Source organism: Elephas maximus, chromosome 11 (assembly GCF_024166365.1).
Source record: "Elephas maximus indicus isolate mEleMax1 chromosome 11, mEleMax1 primary haplotype, whole genome shotgun sequence".
In the NCBI taxonomy this organism is placed as follows: Eukaryota; Metazoa; Chordata; class Mammalia; order Proboscidea; family Elephantidae; genus Elephas; species Elephas maximus.
The window spans coordinates 92,542,730-92,564,958 of NC_064829.1; the positions used below are offsets into that span (position 1 = coordinate 92,542,730).

The following is a 22,229-nucleotide window of genomic DNA, read 5'->3' on the forward strand; positions in this document are numbered from 1 at the left end:
GGTATGGATCCATGACAGTCAGCTCACCCTGTCCTCAGCACTCGTAGTTTCCTGGACTTATCCTGATAGCACGTATGACAGCTTGTAATAGTATTTCTTTGCAATTATCAGTCCTTTTTCCTAGACCTCCACCTCCTTGAGCACAGAGATCATGCCCGTTTCACTCATCGTCGGTGATGGAAGGCAACTAGAAATGTATTGAAAGAGTAAATAAATGGATGTGTAATTGAATGAAAAAAAGGGAGAATATGGATGAATATAATGTGGACCAGCTTCATTTGGGTGTCAATGCCCACCCCTGCCTCCTGCACTCCAGTATCTCTAATTTTGACACAACCTTCTGTACCAAGGCTCATCCAGAGGTGGTTGCTTAACCCAGAGTTAGTGCTCAGGCAGCAGGAATCAGTATTGTCTGGGCATCTGTAATGCTGGATGTGTTACATACCTCACCTCACTGACTGTTTAAAAGACTTGTAAATTGGGATTTATTCTCTACTCTTACAGGTGACAATGATGCTCTAAAAAGCCTTCTGTCCAAGGTTTATGCCAAGACCACATAATTTGACAGTGAAGATTCTAGTTCAGGTTTCCTGGCATTGAGGTCTCTCCTACCACTTCCTAGTGTGTGCCACCACAGTCCCATCCTATTTGTTCTATCCCTACCTGTAAAAATGGTGTGGGGGTGGCATCTGACCTCCTCTAACTTCACAAGGAGGAAGGAGAATCAAGATCAACAGCCCAAGGCAGATTCCCATGAGGTGGAGGTCAGACATGCCTCTTCTCTCTACCATCTTTACTAATTCTGACACCAACTGTCCCTTCCACAGCACTCTTTGCTTCTCTACTGGGTTTGATAATTCACTGCAATGGCCATGCAGAACTTGCAGTACACACAATTATGGGGTTTATTGAGGAAGTAACAGGTTACAATTTAGGTTCAGAAATGCTCAGGATACAGTTCTTCCATCAGGACAGCCTCTTCCTAGCCATGCTTGCAGGCAGGCCTCTCCCTGGCCCTCGGCCTCTGCCCTGCTCAGGCAAGTGCTATAAAGTTGTTTTAGCTCTGCCATTAAGGGCCTGGAGGCATTCCACTCTGCCAGCAAGCCTCCCATCCAAAGGCACTCAGCTTTCTTGCTCGGGGGGCCAGGAAGCCCACTACATGGTCTCCGGCTGGTCTCTCCTGCTGCTGTTTCTCTGCCACTGCTTCTTGCCATCTTCAGTGTTACATCTCTCTATCTCTCTGTCTCCCGGTTCCAGGAGCTTCTCAGTGCAGGGATCCATGTCCAAACCACACACTCTGCTCTTGGCTCTCCTCCCTTGGTGGTGAGATCCTCTCTCTGCTCTGGAATTGGCTCTCTTTTAAGCCTAGCAGGTTGGCATAACTGACCTTGGTGGGCCACAGTTACCTTATTTTCACAGTCCCGCCCAATCACGTGGGTGGAGTTACAAGACCATGGCAAGAAAGGCCACACAAAAAGCAATCCATCACACTGCATTTCCAGACCTGTCCTTCTACATCTTGTACTCCAAAGCCTCTACTAATGAACTTGACTCCTTCAATCTTTACCATCTTCTCCTTCCACTTCTGTTTTCTTGGGAAACAGCTGCAGGAAAAGAAAAGAGCTAAACTCTGTACAGAGACTGATTTAGGATCTAGACAGGCTTTGCCACATAATAACCGTGCGACCTTGAGGAAGACCCATCTTTTCACTAAAGTCTGTGTCCTTTTCTGTAAATTGGAGGAAATTAAAATCATGTAGTGTATCATGAGCAGATATCAGCACACTGCATATGTTCTACAACAGAAAGTCTTTGTCTCAGGCTGGGTTCTCTAGAGAGGCAAAACCATTAAAGCGTATATACATAGAGAGAGAGAGAGAGAGAGAGATTTGTATCAAGGAGATGGCTCACAAGGTTGTAGAGGTTGGAATGTCCCAAGTCCGTGGGTCAGGTTAGGGTTGTTTCCTGATTCACGTAGATGCAGGGGCTGGCGAACCCAAGATAGGCAGGTCAGACAGCAGGGCTCTTGCTCACAGGCTGTGAAGATCGATGAATCCCAAGATGGGCAGGCAAGACTGAAGGAAGCTGCTAGCTCAAGTCCTAAGCACTGGAAGTCAGACACACAGGAGCTAGCTATAAGATCCAACATAAGCAAAAAGCCCCTGAGCCTTGTCAGAATGTCTGCTTATATATTCAATGAAGCCACATGCCCAAGGAAACTCCCTTTCAACTGATTGGCTATGCACAGCAGATTCCATCATGGGGGTGATCACATATTGAATCTCAATAAGGAAGTGATCACAACATTATACAACTGCCAAAACACTGAGAATCATGGTCCAGCCAAGTTGACACACAATCTTAACCATCACAGCCTTGTTTGAATAAATTAGGTTTCACGTCAGCTGCATTCATGGAGAGCACGCTGGCAGTTTATTTCTCTCTCATGGAAATGCGGTCTCTGGGGAGTTTGCCCAGAGATCCTGTGGCAACTTCAGAATGTCACCAGGGATATAGAGTTCCTCTTTATGCTCCATAATCTTGTTCTTAAGTTCATGACCACCACTCTTAAGTTCACTTCTTTATCCAGGTTGGCTGCTGTTGCTCCAGCCATCTGTTTGCAGGCTGGAAGGATAATGAAAGACGGAAATAAGGAAAGGGCCCTCTTGGCCTAATTAACACCCTTTAAGATGCTTTTCTGGAAATCTCACCAACAAGACTCCTTACACAGTTATGCGAACACACTACACATAACTGATCCTTGGGTTGCCAAATGTCAACTTTTGTTCCACCAGGCAGAGTGCCCAGCTGAAAGCGGAGGTCTGATACAAATGAGGAAGTGGAGCACAGACGTTATGGAGGCAATGACAGTCTCTGCGTTACCTTACTGCAGTCCCTTATACAGAGAGGGAGGGTGACTTCCTCACAAGTGGACCCTGAAATCCCTGCTCTGATTCCCTTTTAGGGTCCCTGCCCACACCCTCCATTTCAGCTGAGCCAGGCTCTGTGGTTCCCCTGGAGAAGCCTGTGACCATCATGTGGGGGCCCTCCGGGGACTAAGCTATTCCATCTGGTGAAGGCGGGAAAGTCATACCAAGATGTGCATGTGATGAGTACTCACTCAGTCGACTGAGACAGAGGCCAGATTACCCACCCCTCAGTGAGTGAAGACACTCCAGGGCATTATCGCTGCATCTATTTCACAGGGAATATCTGGTCTGAGTTCAGTGAGTTCCTGGAGCTGGAGGTGACAGGTGAGGAGTCACCCTTGGCCCCCACCTGTCTCAGGCTCAGTCTTCAGGTTTGTCCCTGGTTCCTGGGTCCTGTGTCCAGCTCCACTGTTTCTCCACAGAACCATGCCTTCCTCCTTGACCTCTCCTCTCACATCCTATGGCTCTCCCTCAGCACACTGTCCTCCCAGCCTTCAGACACTGCTGAGGTCCCTGGAGACCTGGGTCTTATGTGGACACCACAGATGGCCTGGACACTCAACACCAGCATCAGGAGGCAGACATGGCTGGGCACTGCTGGGCTGGGTCAGAGAGTGGGCTTCCTAGCTCCCTCTGGACCAGGGAAGAGCTGTGGACACAGAGGTCAGAGAGGGAGGGCAGAGTACACTTGTGTAAGCTGAGGGTGTTTTCTCCTTTCTCTTCACTCTGGTGACCCCTCTCCTGTGGAGTTGAGAAACAAAAGGCAGTGTGACTTCTCCTAGATTGGGAGCTGAGTTTGATAAAGGGAAGGCTTAAAGGTCTTGCCCCAGTGCCCTCTTGTTGACTGGTTGTGGGAACTGGGGGAGACAGGAGTGAACTCCTGGGTCTTAGGGGCACTTGGGGCAGGCGGGGGAGAAGGAGCAAAGGGAGGCAGGACATTTGCGCCAAAAGGAAGGTCAAGAGGAGGACTCAGACTGCTGAGGTCAGCCTGAGAAAGGGCAGGAAAGACTGCCTCAGCTTTGTATCAGCCCTTTCTGATTCCTAGGAGCCCCTGGTTACACTGGCCATTCCACCACAGAAGCAGAATCCCAACAGGTAACCCACCTGGAAGTCAGCCAGGGGGCAGTGCTGGGTAGAGACACAGTCTGGACAGTAAAGTGGGGATGTTGTGTTTTTGTTAGGTGCCGTCGAGTCAGTTCTGACTCATAGCGACCCTATGCACAACAGAATGAAACACTGCCTGGTCCTGAGCCATCCTCACAATTGCTGCCATGCTTGAGCTCATTGTTGCAGCCACTGTGTCAATCCACCTTATTGAGGGTCTTCCTCTTTTCTGCTGACCCTGTACTCTGCCAAGCATGATGTCCTTCTCCAGGGACCAATACCTCCTGAGAACATGTTGTCAAAGTGGGGAAGGAGCTCCAATTTCAGGAATCTGGGTTGGGATGGGTCTTGTCCACCTGTTAGTGGCCTCACTGTCCTGTTTCCATCCCCCACCTCCTGAAATTACACTGTGGGGAACTTTGTCTGCATTGGCCTAGCTGGTGTGGTCTTGCTGGTCCTGGTGGCAATTCTGGCAGAAGCTTGGCACAACCAGTGCAGATTCCAACATTGTCCCATGGGATGGAGACAAGATGATGCCAGTCAGAGGGATCAGACTCTAGGCCTAGGATGGAAACAAGATGGTACCCATCAGAGAGATTAGTCTTCAGGCCCAGGATGGAGACAAGACAACACTTTGTGGAAGATTAAACTCCAGACCCCAGAGGACATTCCCAAGACTCTGAGGCTTGAATCCAGAGCCCAAAAGAGACCAGAGCCTTCCATGGTCTGTGCCTTTCAGGTACGCCCTGTGAGGAGGCTGCCCCTGGGGCAGTTCAGAGACCATACCCAGATCCCAGCCCATTCCTAGAAGATATCAGGGAATAGCAGTGACATGCTCCATCCCCTCTTTGGTCTGTCAATCTTCTGTCTCCATGGATTTAGTTCAGCGTCTGATACTGATAATCACAGCACCTCACCCTACTCTTTCCCAAATCTCTCTACCCCGCCTCTGGTTCTAAACCATGGATCCAGTTTCCCTCCAGCCTCTGTCTTCCTCTTCATCTTCTTCCTCCCCTCACCAGATTTCGGAGGTTACCACAACTAGAAGGTGCCATATCTACAGTCTCCACTCTCTCCATTTTCTGATAACTGCATTTGGGGTGATCCTTTCCGCATCCATGCAGATGACTCCCGTGCTGGAATATCTCACGATCTCCCTCTTCCTGAAGTCCCACATTTCAGCTGCCTGCTGGGTGTCAGGAAATTAACACTCACTGCCCTGGCTGTCACAGCCACTGACCACTTGTCACCTGCCTTATACAAGGAGGCTCTGAACTGCACCTTCCCATATCCCATTTTCTTCTCTTACTGGAATGGTCTTCCCATGTCCACTATTCTATTTTCTTAATGTATGTTCACAGTCTATTGAGGCACTGTTCCATAACTGCCCACCTGATTATTTAGCATTGTTTGTGATTGCTACTGTATTTGAAAACCATGCCACAGCAAGGTGTCTTCACAAACAACTGAGATTCTGAATGGCCATATCCCAGGAACGGGACCATCTGTACTGAGAGAGGATGTGGGAATGATATAACACCCAGGCTAGGAATGTCCCAAGACTGCTGTGGACATGGGACGAGTCAGTCTCTGTCCTATTTCTAAGGTCAGAACCGCTTTGCTAACTCAGATGTAACAAAGTTAATCTGCCAACCACTAGGTGGCAAGACCTTCTTATATTCATTAACTTTTGGTGTGTCTTTAGTTAAAAAAATAAATAAAACAGAAAATAAACCTGCACGTGTGTTACAAGCCCCATACTAAATAATGTTATATATTAGAAACAAAGAATATTTTAAAAATAAATACAAAGTTGGATAACTCTTGTTTTTGCTTTTATTTGCCATTGAGTTGATTCTGTGTGTGCAGAGTAGAACTGCTCCACAGGAATTTCAAGGATGTGACTTTTCAGAAGCAGATTTCCAGGCCTTACTTCCAAGGTGCCTCTGGGTGGGTTTGAACAGCCAACCTTTCCGTTATTAGCACAACACTTAATCTTTCTGATAATCATAACACCTTGCCCTGTTCCTACCCGAATCTCTCTGCCCACCCTCTCAGGTTTTAAACCATGTATCCAGTTTCCCTTCAGCCTCTGTCTTCCTCTTCATCTTCTCTCTCCCCTCACCTGATTCCAGAGGCTACCCCAACTTGAAGGTGCTGTATCTACATTCTGGGTTACAGCCCAGCATTTGCACTGCCCAGGGACTCCACTGGATAGCTCTTATTTTGGTGTAATTGCTACTTAAGTTCCAGGCAAACATCAATGCATTCAATCCTCATATACCTTCCACACTATGTACTATTCTTGCTCCCATGGGTACTTGAAGTAACTGGGGACTGAAACATGCAATAATTTGCCCAAGGAGACTACTAGATGCCAGGGTTGCAGACCCATATGCAGGTACCAGACTCTATGTCTGAATTCAGGAAAGGCCGCCTTCCACTGGGCTGGGGTGTTTCTGTCCTATTGCAAAGAGGGTGAGATCCCAGCCTTTCTACTCAATTTTAACTTGCACTGAGTTTTCATTTTCTGTTTGTATTCTAGTTTGATTTCCTCCAGAGATCTGCTTCCCAATCTCATAGTTGTGTCTTTGTGTGATGGTTAATGCTATGTGTCAACTTGGCTAGGCCATGATTCTCAGTTTTATGTAATCATCCTCCATTTTGTGATCTGATGTGAGCAGCCAATCAGTTGGAAGGGGAGTTTCCTTGGGGGTGAGGCTTGCATCCAAAATATACAGAGATGTTCTGGCAAAGCTCACTTGCTCTTGTTTGATCTTGCATTTGCCTCGCTGCCACCTGACCTGCAGATTTTGGATTTGCCACCTTCTGCAACCATGTGAGCCAGTAGCCTGACATCTGTCCTGCAGATTTTGGGTTCATCAGACCCTGCAACCACATGAGTCATGAGAAGCCTTCGGCCTGCTGCCTGACCCATGGATTTGGAACTTGCCGGCCCCCTCGATTGCATGAGCCATTTCCTTGAAATAAACCTCCCTCTATATATGTATATACATTTCACTGGGTTTGCTCCTCAAGAGAACCCAGACTAAAACGCCATCTTAGGCTGGGTTCTCTTGAGGAGCAAAGGCGGTGATGCGTACCTACATATATATATATATATACACACACACACACACACATACATAGAGAGAGAGAGTGAGAAAGAGACAGAGAAAGAGAGAGATTTATTTAATGGCTCACACAGTTGTGGAGGCTAGCAAGTCCCAAAGCTGTGGGCCAGGCATCAGGCTGGAGACTTATCATGACTTACATGTTTGCAGGAGTTGACAAACCCAAAATCAGGAGGTCCGATGGCAGGGTGCTGGCTCATGTCCCAAGAACAAGAGGGCAGATGATGAGTCAGATGCAGGGTTGAGAGAGAGAGAGCTTTGCCAGAACATATATAATGGATGCTAGCCACGCCCCCAAGGAAACTCCCCTTACATCAGATCACAAAATGGAAGATAATTATATAGTGCTGAGAATCACAGTCTAGCCAAGCTGACACATAACATTAATTATAACAAATAATTTGTTTTCTTTTGTGACATCCTGCACTTAATTTCTCTGTTTCAAGTGGAACATACTCTCTCTATGTGTCTCTGTCTCTCTCTCGTATGCACACACACACACACACACACACCCACCCACCTATTTATACATGTGACTATACCTTAGATCACCTTCTTGCAGTACTATTTAACTTCTCTAGGTTTTAATTTCCTTATGGATGGACTATACCTCATAAGGCTTTTAATGATGTTTGAATGAAATAAAGCATGGCCTTGTCGTTGTATTTATCTGGAAAATGCTGGCTATTGTTATTATTTCTCCCAGGTTTTTTCAAGCATACGTATCAGTTTTTTTTCTTTCTCAACGTGAAAAATAATTTACAGACGCTTTGGCAACCTGCTTTTTTCCCTTAAAAAATCTATCAAAGACATCCTTCTATGCATTATGCTTTTTTAAAAAATGAGCTACAATGGGCATAACAGAAAATTAACCGACCTAGAATTGTGTTCGCAGCCACTGCCACACCACCTTCACTCTCCGTCTAACGCCAGCGCCGCCTCTAGCTCGCCGAGCTCCAGCCGAAGGAGGAGGGGGGTAAATGAGGAGATCTCTGTACCAGGGCAAGTACAAAGCAGGCTGCCCGCGCAAATCTACCCGTCTTAAAGCACTCAGGAAGCGACTGGCTGCCAAAGCCTCTACTGGAGGGATGAAGAAACCTCAGTCGTCACAGCCTGCTACTGTGGCACTTCTGGAAATCCGATGTTATCAGAAGTCCACTGAACTTCTGATTTGCAAACTTTCCTGCCAGCGTCTGGTATGAGAAATTGCCCAGGACTTCAAAAACAGATCTGCATTTCCAGAGTGCAGCTATCGGTGCTTTGCAGGAGGCAAGTGAGGCCTATCTGGTTGGCCTATTTGAAGACACCAACCTGTGTGCTAGCAAACGTGTAGTTATGCCAAAAGACATCCAGCTATATGTATATAGCACGCAGTGTATGTATTGAATGTATTGAAAGAATAAATGAATGGATAAATGGTAGAATGAATAAAAGAGAGAATGGATGAATGTAATATTTACCAGCTTCATTTGGGTGTCAGGGCCCACCGCTGCCTCCTGCCCTTCAATTTCTCTAACTTTGACACAATATTTCTACACTGAGGTCCCAAAATCACTCTTGGGGCTCTAGAGCAGTTGAGAGACAACGGTGTTCCCAATAGCTTTAATAAGAACAGAAAGGTAAGAAAGATAGAAAAGGAAAAATAGAGAGATGGTTGCTCAACCCGAAGTTCGCATGTAGGGAACAGGAATCAGTATTTCCGGGCATCTGTAATGCTGTGTTACATACCACACCTCACTGATTGCTAAACGGGCTTGCAGGTTGGGGGTTACTCCCTACTTTTATAGATGACAACAGTGATGCTCTAAAAACTCTTCTGCCCAAGATGTAGACCAAGACCACATTACTTGGCAGTGAAGCGAAGAGTCTAGCTCAAGTCTGCTGTTACCGAGGCTTTCCTGCCATTTCCTAGTGTCCTCCACCACAATCCCATTCTATTCCTACCAGACCCAGCCTCCTACACCCTCACACTCTAAAGTTCCAATTAATTAAGACAGTGTCTCCCTAGACTCCTTAACTGGGACTACCCCTGGGCTTTATCCTTTGCCCCCTACAACTTACAAGGCTATGAAAATAAAACTGGATTCATTGCCCTCAAGGTAAGAGCCAGGTTTGGAGCTCAGTTTGACTCTGGGGATCTCGTCTTCCTTTTATTTTTTTTCTTTTTTTATTGTGCTGAAAATATACACACCAAAACACTGCCCAATTCGAAAATTTCTACAGGGAAAATTCAGTGGCATCGATCACATTCTTCGTATTGTGCAACTATTATCACTAATAGTTCTTAGTGCTAATTATTTGAGTTATTCTTTTATCATTAACATAAACTCAGCGCCCCCTAAGAAAAACTCCCCATTTCCCTCTCCCTTCCATTCCTGGTAACCACTGATAATCTTTGGTTTCTATACATTTGCTTATTTCATATAAGCAAGATCATACAGTATTTGTCCTTTTGCAACTGATTTCATTCAGCAAATGTCTTCAAGATTCCTCCATGTTGTAGCATGCATTAGGACTTCGTTTCTTTTTATGTCTGGGTAGTATTCTATTGTGTATATATACCCCATTTTATTTATCTATTCATCTGTTGGTGGACTTTTCTATTGTTTCTACCAGTCGGACATTTTTGATGTGCTAAATACTTGGTTGTGTCCCTGGGTGGCAACAAACGGTTAAGCGCTTGAATACTAGGTAAGATGTTGGCGGTTTAAATGTTGCTTTGGAAGACAGGTTTGGTGAGCGATCTACTTCCAAAAGGTCACAGCCTTGAAAATCCTATGGACAGTTTTTTTTCTGCACAAATGGGTCACCACGAGTAGGAATCTACTCTATAGCAATTAACAACAGCACTATTAAATACTTGGAGGAGGATTTTATGGTTCCTACTTTTAATACGAGGAACTGGAGACTTAAAGTGGCATAATGTCTTGCCTAAGAACAGATGGTCATAGTTTGTGGGGTTGGGACTGACATTCAAGTCAGTTTGTTTAATAACCTGTGTTCAGCCTGGCCCCATAGATTTAGCACTAACCTGTAGGGGGTTTGGTCTAGAGGTTAAGTTCAGGTGCATTCAAGCATTTGGATATGAAATATTTTTCAGCAGCCAAGTTGCTCCACAGCTCTTGACCCCGTCGTTTCAGGGTGGGAAGAGTGGAAAGTACTGTAGAAAAAAAACCCTTCCCCTTTGCGGGAGGCTGTTGCTGTAGAAATTTCGAAACAGGGCCCAGCCAAGAAATCCTGTTCACTGAGTCTGCTGCAGGGCTCTGACTGTCCTCCACTGGTTCCAGGGCAGGCCGGGCTACGCGATGTCTCTCATGCCCACCGCCTTCCTGGGCCTGAGTGAGTCCGGGAATGACGCGGACGGATTAGAGGACAGGCGGCTGATAGTGTCGGGGCCGGGAGTCCAGTTCCCTGCTCAGTCCTGACTCCACTCGGGAGATTCTGGGACCTGGGAGAGGAACGGCGTCCACTCCAGGGGTCTGCGTACTCACCTCTCACGCGGGTCTAAGTCTGAGCACAGAAGGCTGGGTCTCAGAACCGGGTACGGGGATGGGGGTGGTGGGGGGTTGGGGATGAGTTCCGATTTAAGAAGGGCTGGACTAATGTGTTTGGAAGAGGGGGCTTGGGAGTTTGTCTTGAAACAATTTCAGAGTAAGAAGGATTATATAGTCAGATAATGTTGACAAAGGGTAGTTTGGAAATTATGGGAGGCCAAATTCCCTCTTAAGTCTTTGGGTGGTGCAAAAGTTTGTCCTCCACTACTAATTGAAAGGTGGGCAGTTTGAAATCACCCAGAAGCGACTTGGAAGACAAGTCTGTTGATCTGCTTTGGAAAAGTCACAGCGTTGAAAACCCTGTGGCGCAGAATGGACAGTAACTGACAACAACGACGACAAATTCCCTCTTCCCCCATCAAAGCCATCCCTTGGTAGCATCCGAGTTAGGATATAGGGTGGTGGGTGTTTTTCTCACTGGGGCTTCTCTTCCAGTGTTCTGCCTGGGACCAGCGACCCAAGCACAAAATGGTGAGTCATGTCTTTAAATTTCCCAGCCCCTTCTCTACTCCATGGGCAACTGTTTGGTGAAAATGATGCTGACTGTGGGAGGGACTGGGGGGAGACCCTTAAATATACCCCAAATTGCAAATGACCCCACATGTATGACCGTAGCCCAGTTCTCTTTACTATTCTCCACCTGTCTTCTTAGTAAGAAAACAAAACAAACAAACAAACAAAACATTTGCTATCTAGTTGACACCAACTCATGATGGCAACTTGATGTGTGTCAGAGTAGAACTGTGGTCCATAGGGTTTTCAGTGGCTGATTTTTTGAAATTAGATGACTAGGCCTTTCTTCTGAGATGCCTCTGGGTGGACTCGAACCACTAACTTTTCAGTTAGTGGCCAAGTGCTTAACTATTTGCACCATCCAAAGACTACATCTTCTTAGTAGCTCCATTTGATGCACCAAAAACAGCTCAGACTGCCCTGACAGGGAACACAACAGAGAATCCCTGTTGGAGCGGGAGAAAAGAGGGATGCAGAACTCAAATTCTAGTAAAAAGACCAGACTTAATGGTCTGACTGAGACTGGAGGGACCCCAGAGGATGTGGCCCCCGAACTCTCTGTTAGCCCAAAACTAAAACCATTCCTCAAGCCAACTCTTCAGGCAAAGATTAGACTGGACTATAAAACATAATATGATACTGGTGAGGAGTGGGCTTCTTAGCGCAATTAGACACATGAGACTATGTGGTCGGTTCCTGACCGGAGGTGAGATGAGAAGGCAGAGGGGGACAGGAGTTGGTCGAATGGTCATGGGAAATACAGGGTGAAGAGGAGGAGTGTGCTATCACAATAGGGAGAGCAACTAGGGTCACATAACAATGTGCGTATAAGTTTTTGTGTGAAAAACTGACTCGAATTGTAAACTTTTACTTAAAGCAAAATTAAAAAAAAAAAAAAAGCTCAGATTCGACATGCCCAAATCTGGCCATTAACTCTCTCCGTACAAGCCAAGACCTCCCTCCACTTCACCTTGACAGACTATCACAGTCCAAAGGGCAAAATTTGAGAATTCATCCTAGATCCCATCTTTACCCTCCTCTCACATGTTACATATCACCAAAGAATGTTGATTTTACCTCCTATATTTTTCTCAAGTCTTCTTACACACTCTCTCCCCGACTGCATCCAGGCCACCTCCATCTCTCAGCCTCATGGCTGCAATGCCTCCCCTCTCCTCACCCCGTGGGTCTACTTCCACTATGTACCCATTCTTGCTTCTCTACTACTCCATTCTCCACACCAAAGTGATGGCTATTTGCATTTTAAAAGCACAATTGTAATCATGTAAATTTACATCGAATTACTTTATTTAAAATTTTTTCACTTGTTTTATATTTTTCATTATTTATATATTTATTTTAAATTTATTTTTTATTTTTTTATTTCATTTTATTTATTTTTTTCAGTTAAATTTTTTTTTCAGATTTTAAGCTAAAATTTTATTTTTCCTTGAAACCTTCCCAGGGTTTTTCTTCAGATAGTATCAGTCTCCCTTTTATCTGACCTGTGTTTTCTCAAGCACATCTGGCCCCCATGCTGTTGGCTCACTTATCTCCAGACACCTTGGTTTTCTTTCAGTTTTTCAAGCACACCCACTTCACAGAGGACTCTCTCACATACTGACTTCTCCACTCCGTATCTGCTCAGCTGAGGTAACTCATCCCTCAGGTCTCAGCTCAGAGACCCTCAGGGAGGAGTCAGTGCTCCCTTCATCTGGCCCCCTCAATTCCTGGGCTCACCCCTGAGGACACTTACTACAGTTTGTAATGTAAATTTGGACAACTATTAGCCAGTGTCTGTCCTCCCTCCTAGACTTTCTAGCTCCAAGAGGGGTGGAATCATGTCTGACCTTCTCATAAATGTGGAATTAGTGGTGAATGCAAAGAATATCTAAACGCATAGATAGAGAGGAAAGAAAATAGTATTTAGTTGAAAGAAAGAGTGGCTGTGTGAATAAATGAGTGAATGAGTAAATGAATCAATGATAAGTAAATGAATGAATGAATGAGAGTGAGTGAAAGGATGAGTGAGTGAATAAATGAGTGAGTGAATGAATATGTGAATAGAAACTTCACCAGCCCCAGTGGTGGGGCCAAGGCCCGTCCTGACTCATCCCCATCTGATTTTGCTAATTTTGATGCAGGCTTCTTGTTTCAGAGTTTCAAACCCTTCTCTCCCCACCCTCTTCAGTCAAGTTGAGACTGGCCAAAGTTTTTTTTAAGGGGCTTAATAACGAAGAAATGGAAATAAGGCTCAGATGGATGTAGAAAATACACAGGAAAACCCAGAGGTGGTTGCTCAACAGAGGGCTTGCCTTAGAGACAGAAAGCCCCTCTTTTGCTGGGCAGCCACTGGGAACCACACCTGTGCTGGGTGTGTTACCCACACCTCTCCTTGGCTTCCCACAACAGCTTTGCAGACCCTTGCCCCTGCACCTCACACAATCCCAGCGAGGACTGGCCCCAGCCCTAGACTCATTCCTGCCAACCCCAGACTCCTCCTTCCCTTTCTAGAAGTCCCCATGAACATTCTGGCCATCCTCATCCTTTGCCTCCCCTTCCACCTCTCCATTCCCTGGAAAATTGTCATGGGCAGAGACAGAGCTGGGCTCTGCAGAGATGCTCATGGGATCTGGTATGGTTTAGTGACATACATACTTCCTGTGTGGCACTGAGCAAGGCCAAAAGTGTGACCAAATCTCAGTCTTCTTATTGTCAAGTGGAGAAAATAGTTCTGCAGTGATGAGAATTAAAATGGACGTGAAATGGATGTGAGGGGTTTTTAGGGAATGGTGGAAATGTTCTAAACTTGGGTTGTGGTGATGGTTGCACAGCACTGTAAATTTACTAAAGTAATTGCGTTGTACAGCAGGATGTGGGGGACTTTTGTGGAATGGTGATTTCTTCATGAGTGGACTCTAAGGCATTTCCGCTGATTCCTTCCTAGGGAACCTGCCCAGACCCTCCACCTCAGCCGAGCCAGGCTCTGTGATCCCCTGGCGGATGTCTGTGACCTTCGTGTGCCAGGGCCCTCCTGGGGCTGAGGTATTCCGACTGGAGAAGAATGGTATGAATGCAAAGAACTCACACTGACAAGTGAAGATCTCTCCTGGGACTGAGACAGAAGCCAGATTCCCCTTCAGCTCAGTGAAGACAGACACTGCAGGGCATTATAACTGCATCTATTCTTTAGGGAATATCTGTTCTGAGCGCAGTGAGTTCCTGGAGCTGGTGGTGACAGGTGAGGAGCCACCCGGAGCCCCCAGCCCTCTCACACTCTCTCCTCATGTTTGTCCCCAGGTCCTGGGTCTTGTCCCCAGCCCCACCATCTCTCCACAGACCCCCTGCCCTCCTCCAGCCTCTCCTCCCACACCTGTCTGACTCCCTCAGCACACCTGTCCCCTCTGACTTCAGACACCGCTGAGGTTCATGGAGACCTGGGTCTCATGTGGACACAGTGGGAAACCTGGACACTCTGCTCCAGTGTTGGGAGAGTACTGCTGGATTAGTCAGGGAGTGGGTTCCTATCTCCCTCTGGTTTCTCTCTCCAGAGAATGGTTGCAGGACAGACTCCCTTAAAGGAATGTGCATCTTTTTACTCAGGATGTTAAATGTTCCCTTAAATTGAGGCAGAAATCACTCTGACCCCAGGCAATGTGTTGCCCTGTGGTGTGGTCCATCCCTCCCATTGGACATATTCACACTGTCCAGGGATGGCTAGTAGACTAGGAGTGGACAGTCCTTTGGGGGAACCTATCGGGTGAGACAGGCACAGTTTCACTGGTGAGGTCCTGGAGTCAGGATCCCATGATGAGGCTCCAACCCAATGCATGTCGTCCCAGGTGCTCTATGCTGATTCTGTGAGGTCAAAAATATTGGAGCAAAGTGCCTGCTCTTCTCCCACCACCCATACCTGTGTCTTTTGCCCTTGGTCCCACCTTCCAGGGCTCAGATCTTAGAGTCTTACAGGTAGTGACAGGACCAAGGTCAGAGGACCTCCACACTAGACACAGGACTGGGGGTGGGGAAAGGTCCAGACAGCTCATGATGGAGATGCAGAGGGGGTGACCAGCCCTCAGCTGAGTGACACAGGGGATATCTCTTTCAGTCTCTTCCCCCCACCCAATATGTTCAAGAATCTTTGGCTGTTGCCTGTGATTGAGAGATGGTCAGATGTGGTCTCGAAATGGATACTCAGGAGAGAAAAGGGCCAGGCAGAGAGGGACAGACCATTATCGACGCCATGTAAGACCTCAATCCTTGTCCTGGTCCATTCACAGGAGCCTCTGGAGCTTTCAGATCCCCACTCATATAACCCCACTCCTCAGCTACTGAATTGCAGAGGCTGTAGCCTGGAGGTGGGTTACTAGGGATCCCTGGCTGTGAATTGGGCTCTGGGACCCAGCCCCTGCCATAGGCTTAGAACTAGGGGCCAGTGGAACCAGAGTAAGGAATTGACATCTCCTGGGCAAAGGATGGCCCTAAACATCACAAAGACTGTGATAACAGCACTAACAATGATTGAAAACTAACTCTGTGCCAGGCATTGTTTAAAGCACATAATTCTCACAGCAACGTCTTGAGGGAGGAATTACTCTGGTCCTCTCTACTCCCCTCCCCTCTACTCCCCCCTCTTTTTTTTTTTTTTTTTTAATTTTAACAAGAAGAAACTAAGTTAAAACTTCTTGCCCACAGTCACAAGTCTTTTAACTGGCAGAGGCTGAATTCAGCCCTGGCAGCCAGATCCCAAACCAAAAAAGGGGAAAAAACAAACCCGTTGCCCCATCTAGTAGATTCCAATGCATAGCGACCCAATCGGACAGAGTAGAACTGCCCCATAGGGTTTCCAAGGAGCCGCTGGTGGATAGGAACTCCCAATCTTTTGCAGATCCCAGATATCAGGATTTAATGCTGTTCTACACTGCCCGCTAAGGGCCAAGGTCTTACTGTTCACTGCATTCTGCAGAGGTGGAGGGACTAGGATAAGAGATATAGAGGGGTGTGTGCGTGCGTAGAAAAACAGAAAACCAGGGAAACAGATACCGAGAGGCAAAGAGGATGAAATGAAGCTCCCAGTAAGGAGGAAGATTGAATTCTGTTTATGTCCAAGGGAGGGGTGGGAGTGGTTCTTATTACCACCAAGCCTTCTTCTCTATCAAGGTTTTTGGAACTTTTCTGACCAAGCCTGGCCCCATGGTGATGTCAGGAGGGAGTACGACTTTGTGGGGTCCCTTAGAACCCTGGGAAACAGATTCCCTTTTGAGAGGAGTGGTTCATCTTTATGGCACTTGGTGATTGAGACCACACCGGGTACTGAAGGGTGACTTCCCTGTGGGCCTACGAATACCGTGATTCGGTCAGCCAAACTTCCATGTGCAGTTGCTCGCTGGGACCCACTGGAATGGAGGTCCCAGCAAGGGACCTTGTGACATCCCCATCAGCTCCCATGGTCCTTCTTACTGAACACTCAGGACATGTCCCCAGGAGACCTTAGGTATTGGGAGGTAGTAGGGGACACATGGAGATGGCTGGACAGAATTATTGGAAACAGGAGTGTCCCAACGTCAGCCTCTTCCAGATTTCTTTCCAGGATTCTCAGATGCTGGTATTTCAATGGAGGGACTGGGAACATACAAAAACTGAACCAGGAGTCAGAAGGGCTGTGATGAGGTAGAGTAGAACAGAGGCAGTCCCACCCTTCTGTCAGAGCCAGGGCAGCCAGTTTAGGGCTGGGAGCACACGACGGGCCATTGACAAGTCAGGGGTCAGGGTCTCTGCCCCCTGCTGTGAAGGGGGAGCAGGAGTTTTGGCTTTTTGCAGTTGGTGGGGCAGACAGTCATGGCGCACTGGTATCTCCTTTCATCCTGAGATATACGAAGGTGGGTGTCTTGCCCTAGATAAGGGAGCTAAGTTTGATCAAGGGAAGATCCGAATTTTTTCCTTCATGGCCTTGTTGACTGGTTGTGAGAACTGGGGTGTGGGGAGTGAACCCCTGGGCTCCAGGTGCACTCAGAGAAGGAGGTGGGAGAAGGGATCTATGGGAGTCAGGGGCAAGGGCATTTGTGCTAAAGAGAAGGTCAAGGTCATGGGGAAGACTCAGGAAGCTGAGATCAGCCTGGGAATGGGAAGGAAAGCTACCCCCAGCATTGTACCAGCTCTTTCTGTTTCCTAGGAGTCCCTAGTGACATCAATCCCTCACCAACAGAAGCATGCTTCCAGACAGGTAAGCCACCTGGAGCTCTGCCCAGTGGGAAGTGCTGAGTGGAGACAAGGTCTGGCCAAGAAAGTGGTGAAGGAGCTCCTATTTCAGGAGTCTGGGTCGGGATGGGTCTTGTCCGCTTGTCCATGACCCCACTGTCTTGCTTCCTGCCCCCACCTTCCAGAATTACACGGTGAGAAATTGTGTCTGTCTGGTCCTGGCGGGTGTGATCTTGTTAATGCTGGTGGTGATTCTGGCAGAAGCTTGGCACAGCAAATGCAGATCCCAACGTGGCCCTATGGAATGGAGACAAGATGGTGCCAGTCAGAGGTTTTAGACTCCTGGTCCAGGATGGAAACACGATGGCATCCGTGAGAAAGATTAGACTCCAGGGGCAGCAGGGCATCCCCAAGGACTCTGACGCTCATAGCTGGAACCTAAAGGACAGCAGAGCCCTCCATGGGCAGTGTGCTGGAGGTGCTCCCAGCGAAGACCCTGCCCCTGGGACAGTGAGGGGAGAGGGGGGAGAAGGGCCCAGACAGGAAGTTCTGGAAAGCGATTGATGTGCTGTATTCCTTCTCTTGTCTGTCAGTCTCCAGTCTCTAAGGGTTTGCTTCCATGTCTGATTCTGAAAATCACAACACCTCGTCCCATACTTTCCTGATTCTCTTTTCTCCTCCGAGTTTTAAATCATGGATACCGTTTCCCTCTAGCCTCTATCTTCCTCTCCTACTTCTTCCCTGCACTCAGTTTCAGCTTGGAGCTGCCATATCTACAGTCTTCATTCTCTCTGTTTTGTGGTATCAGAACTCAGGGGTGACCCTTTACATATCTGAGCTGAGGACTCCCAGGTTGGAATCTTCCTGAGACCTTCCACCTCCTGGAGTCTAGCTGTATGCTGAGTGTTGGGAACTCGACACTCATGGGCCTAGTGTTCACAACTACTGACCCTCTGTCACCTTCCTTACCCAGGGAGACTCTGACTGTACCTTCCCTTGGCCTTGGCGCATCCGTTCTCTTCTCTTCTTGGAATGGTCTCTGTCCTTTTCTAATCTAACATTCATCATCTCACGTGTCTTGGATCAAAAGCCTGGGGGAGCCTTTCTTGACAGCGCCTGTTATCTCCTTGCCTTGTATTAGCAGTAAATGCTGCTGTTTTTAAAGTAAATTGGATCAAAGCTTCACTTTTTTCATACAAATATACTTATTTTGACTGCATAAAATTTAGAAATGTTTAAACAGCAAAGAATATTACAAATAACAAAACAAATATTTAAAAGGAAAAGAGACAAAGTAAGAAACAAATACTTGCCACATATCAACTTCCCAAGATTAATCTAGAAATTTATGAATAAACTCATTAAAATACTAATGAAATTCAGCTGTGGTGTGGTATCTGTTGATTTGGTTTCTTTTTGTTGTATGTGTGGTTTTTTTTTAATACCATCTATTTCTGAGGTAAATATGAAGTTACTTGTGATATTTCTTGTCCTACTTCATAGCGTATAAAAATAATCTTTAAAGTTTCAAACATCTCTACCTGGTCAATGAAATTTCAAATATAGTCTAATAGTGGACCGATTAATAAAATTAAAATTCAGTACTTATGCAATCTAAGTCTAGAGGGTCCAATGAAACGGGAAAATATATTCTTAAGAATTCTATTTAAAGATCTATATTCTGGTGATAATATCTTAGGAATTGTCTTTACATAAAACTTCAGTATTACTAAATGCATCACCAGTTAAGTAACCAAAATTAAACTAAAAAGACAGTAATAAGAATTTAAGGAAGGACTACAGATCGGATGTCCTGCTGTGATTGTGGATGTTCAGGGGCTGGCTGCCTTAACCTGACTCAAACCTGCATACCACCCTTGATCCCTGCACCCTCACAGCTCAGCCTTCCGCCTCCTCTGGGCACCTTATGATGTGGGGGTTGCTGACTCCCTTGAACTGCTACTGTGGACTGCATGTGGAATTGCCTGCACAAAGGGGCCGCTTGGAAAATCCTGAATTTCAAACTCTAATTTAGTCAATTTTTGTCTGTTGTGATCATTTTTTTTTTCTTTTTTATATCATTGAGCTTTCTCTTGGCTGACAGAACTACCAATCAACTTTCTTTGCTTCTTTTTTATCGTTTTAGGTGAAAGTTTACAGAGCAAATTCGTTTCTCATTCAAAAATTCACACACAACTTTTTTTTGTGTGATGTTGGTTGCAATGCCTTTGTCATTCTTTTTTTTTTTTTTTGCATTTTTTTAAAATTGTGCTTTAGGCGAAGGTTTACAGAGCAAATTAGTTTCTCATTAAACAATTAATGCACGTATTGTTTTGTGACATTGGATGTTAACCCCATGACATGTCACCACTCTCTCCTCAACCTTGGGTTCCTCATTTCCATTCTTACAGCTTTCCTGTCCTCTCCTGCCTTCTCGTCGTTGCCCCGGGCTGGTGTGCCCATTGAGTCACATATACATGGTTGAGCTATGTGTATTACTGTTTATTTTATGGGCCTGTCTAATCTTTGGCTGAAGAGTGAACCTCAGGAGTGATTCAGTACTGAGTTAAAAGGTGTCCAGGGGCCATACTCTCGAGGTTTCTCTAGTCTCTGTCAGACCAGTAAGTCTGGTCTTTTTTTGTGAGTTTGAATTTTGGTCTACATTTTTCTCCAGCTCTGTGCAGGACTCTCTATTGTGAGGGTGCATAAGAGTTTCAATCTCCCTGCTGCCTCTCCAGCATTTTTTATTTTCTAGTTTTTTTTTTTTTTTATTTGTGCCAGTAATGTCAGGGTAAGATGTTGTCTCACTGTAGCTTTGATTTGCATTTCTCTAATAGGTAGTAATTGCGAGCATTTCCTCATATGTCTGTTAGCTGCCTAAATATCTTCTTTGGTGAAGCATCTGTTCATATCCTTGGCTCATTTTTAGTTGGATTATTTGCCTTTTTGTTGTAGAGGTTCTGGATTTTCCTATACATTTTAGAGATCAGAATTTTGTCGGATATGTCATAGTCAATTTTTTTTTTCCCCAGTCTGTAGGTTCAATTTTACTCCTTTGGTGAAGTCTGTTGATGAGCGTAAGCACTTAATTTTTGGAAGATCTCAGTTATCCAGGTTATCTTCTGGTGTTTGTGTATTGTTAGTTATGGTTTGTATCCTATTTATGCCATGCATTAGGGCCTCCAGGGTTGACTCTATTTTTTTCTTCCATGATCTTACAGTTTTTGGTCTTATATTTAGGTCTTTGATTCATTTCGAATTAGTTTTTGTGTATGGTGTGAGGTATGGGTCCTGTTTCATTTTTTTACAGATGGATGTATAGTTTTCCCAGCATCATTCGTTAAAAAGACCGTCTTCTCCCCATTTAATGGACTTTGGACCTTTGTAGTAGATCAGGTGACCGTAGGTGGATGGATTTACACCTGGATTCTAGATTCTGTCTATTGGTCAATGTATCTGTCGTTGTACCAGTACCAGACTGTTCTGACTACCATAGCTGTATAGTAGGTTATTCTTCAATATACCTTGTTCTTGTTCTTCAATAATGCTTTACTTACCCCGGGCCTCTTTCCTTTCCATATAAAGATAATGATTAGTTTTTCCATCTCAATAAAGAATGCTGTTGGTATTTGAATCAGGATTGCATATTTGTAGATTGCTTTGGTTAGAATTGATATTTTCACAATGTTGAGTCTACCTATCCAAGAGCACGGTATGTTTTTCCATTTTTGTAGGTCTCTTTTGGTTTCTTGTAGTAGTGTTTTGTAGTTTTCTTTGTTTCAATCTTATATATCCCTGGTTAGACTTATTCCTAAGTATTTTTTTTTAAGGGGCTATTATAAATGATATAATTTTATTATTATTATTATTTTATTATAAATGATATTGCTTTCCTGATTTCTTTTTCTTAATTCTCTTTATTGATGTATAGGAATCCAACTGAGTTTATCTCGTATCCTGTTACTCTGCTGAGTCTTTCTATTAGCTCCACTAGTTTTTTTGTGGAGTCTTTTGGGTTCTGTATGCACAGTATCGTATATCACCTGCAAATAGGGATAGTTTTGCTTCTTCCTTACCAATTTGGATGCCCTTTATTTCTTTTTCTTGTCTCGTTGTTCCAGGTAGGACTTCCAGCACAATGTTAATTAGGAACGGTGATAAAGGCCATCCTTGTCTTGTACCTGTTCTCATAAGGAATGTTTTCAGCCTCCCTCCATTGAGAATAATGTTGGCCGTTGGTTTTGTATAGATGCCCTTTATAATGCTGAGGAATTTCCCTTCTATTCCTGTTTCATTGAGAGTTTTTTTTTTTTTTTTTTAATCAGGAATGGGTGTTGGACTTTACCGCATGCCTTTTCTACATCAATTGAGATGATCATGTGATTCTTTTGTTTATGTGGTGGATTATGTTATTTTCTAATCCAACCAACTTTCTTGAGCACTTTTTCTCATGGGAGCTAATTTGCTTTTGATGGAAGGAAATGATGCTTTCTAATTGTTTCTTTAGGATTTTGTCCATGTTCCTGTAGGAGTCAAAGTGTTAATGTGTAATGCTGATATTTTCATACACTTTAAAAAGTGTTCTCTATTTCTAAGCAGTAATTCCAATGCTCCACTAATTTTCTGCAAAGGTACCATTTCATGTTCTTTGTGTAGTTCAGATAGTAACTGGAGTTTCAGCTGAAGCTTTTGAATCTCACTGTGCGTTGCCACAGTGTAAAGATGCCTACTCGGAGACTTTTCATTTAAACTGGAAGTTCTTTGACCATGTTGAAATTTTGAAGCATTTTTTCCAC

The 22,229-nt window shown here is 45.3% G+C and overlaps 1 protein-coding gene and 1 long non-coding RNA gene across 4 annotated transcripts; one reads left to right on the forward strand and one right to left on the reverse strand.

The window, feature by feature from the left end:
• Positions 1-838: 838 nt before the first annotated feature.
• On the reverse strand, positions 839-8,208 carry LOC126085036 (uncharacterized). Of its 2 annotated transcripts, XR_007519159.1 has the most exons (3): positions 8,046-8,208; positions 4,035-4,596; positions 839-2,625 (listed from the first exon to the last, which is right to left on the reverse strand). It is a non-coding gene; the product is annotated as an uncharacterized LOC126085036 (long non-coding RNA). The 2 variants fall into 2 exon arrangements; XR_007519158.1 differs by lacking the exons at positions 839-2,625; positions 8,046-8,208 and adding an exon at positions 7,309-7,572 and having other exon boundaries at positions 2,628-4,596.
• A 2,208-nt stretch (positions 8,209-10,416) lies between these two features.
• On the forward strand, positions 10,417-18,815 carry LOC126085033 (leukocyte-associated immunoglobulin-like receptor 1). Of its 2 annotated transcripts, XM_049899966.1 has the most exons (5): positions 10,417-10,507; positions 11,158-11,193; positions 14,183-14,302; positions 17,408-17,458; positions 17,619-18,815. In XM_049899966.1, exons 1-5 carry the CDS (start codon positions 10,474-10,476, stop codon positions 17,807-17,809), a joined length of 432 nt encoding a protein of 143 aa, XP_049755923.1. In that variant the 5' UTR covers positions 10,417-10,473; the 3' UTR covers positions 17,810-18,815. The 2 variants fall into 2 exon arrangements, with proteins under 2 accessions (XP_049755923.1, XP_049755924.1); XM_049899967.1 differs by lacking the exon at positions 11,158-11,193.
• Positions 18,816-22,229: the final 3,414 nt, after the last annotated feature.

Coding starts and splice junctions, on each gene's coding strand:
- LOC126085033 (XM_049899966.1), top strand. CDS start 10,474: ATGTCTCTCATGCCCACCGCCTTCCTGGGCCTGA. Junction 11,194..14,182: donor AGCGACCCAAGCACAAAATG/GTGAGTCATGTC, acceptor ATTCCTTCCTAG/GGAACCTGCCCAGACCCTCC. Junction 14,303..17,407: donor ATTCCGACTGGAGAAGAATG/GTATGAATGCAA, acceptor TCTGTTTCCTAG/GAGTCCCTAGTGACATCAAT.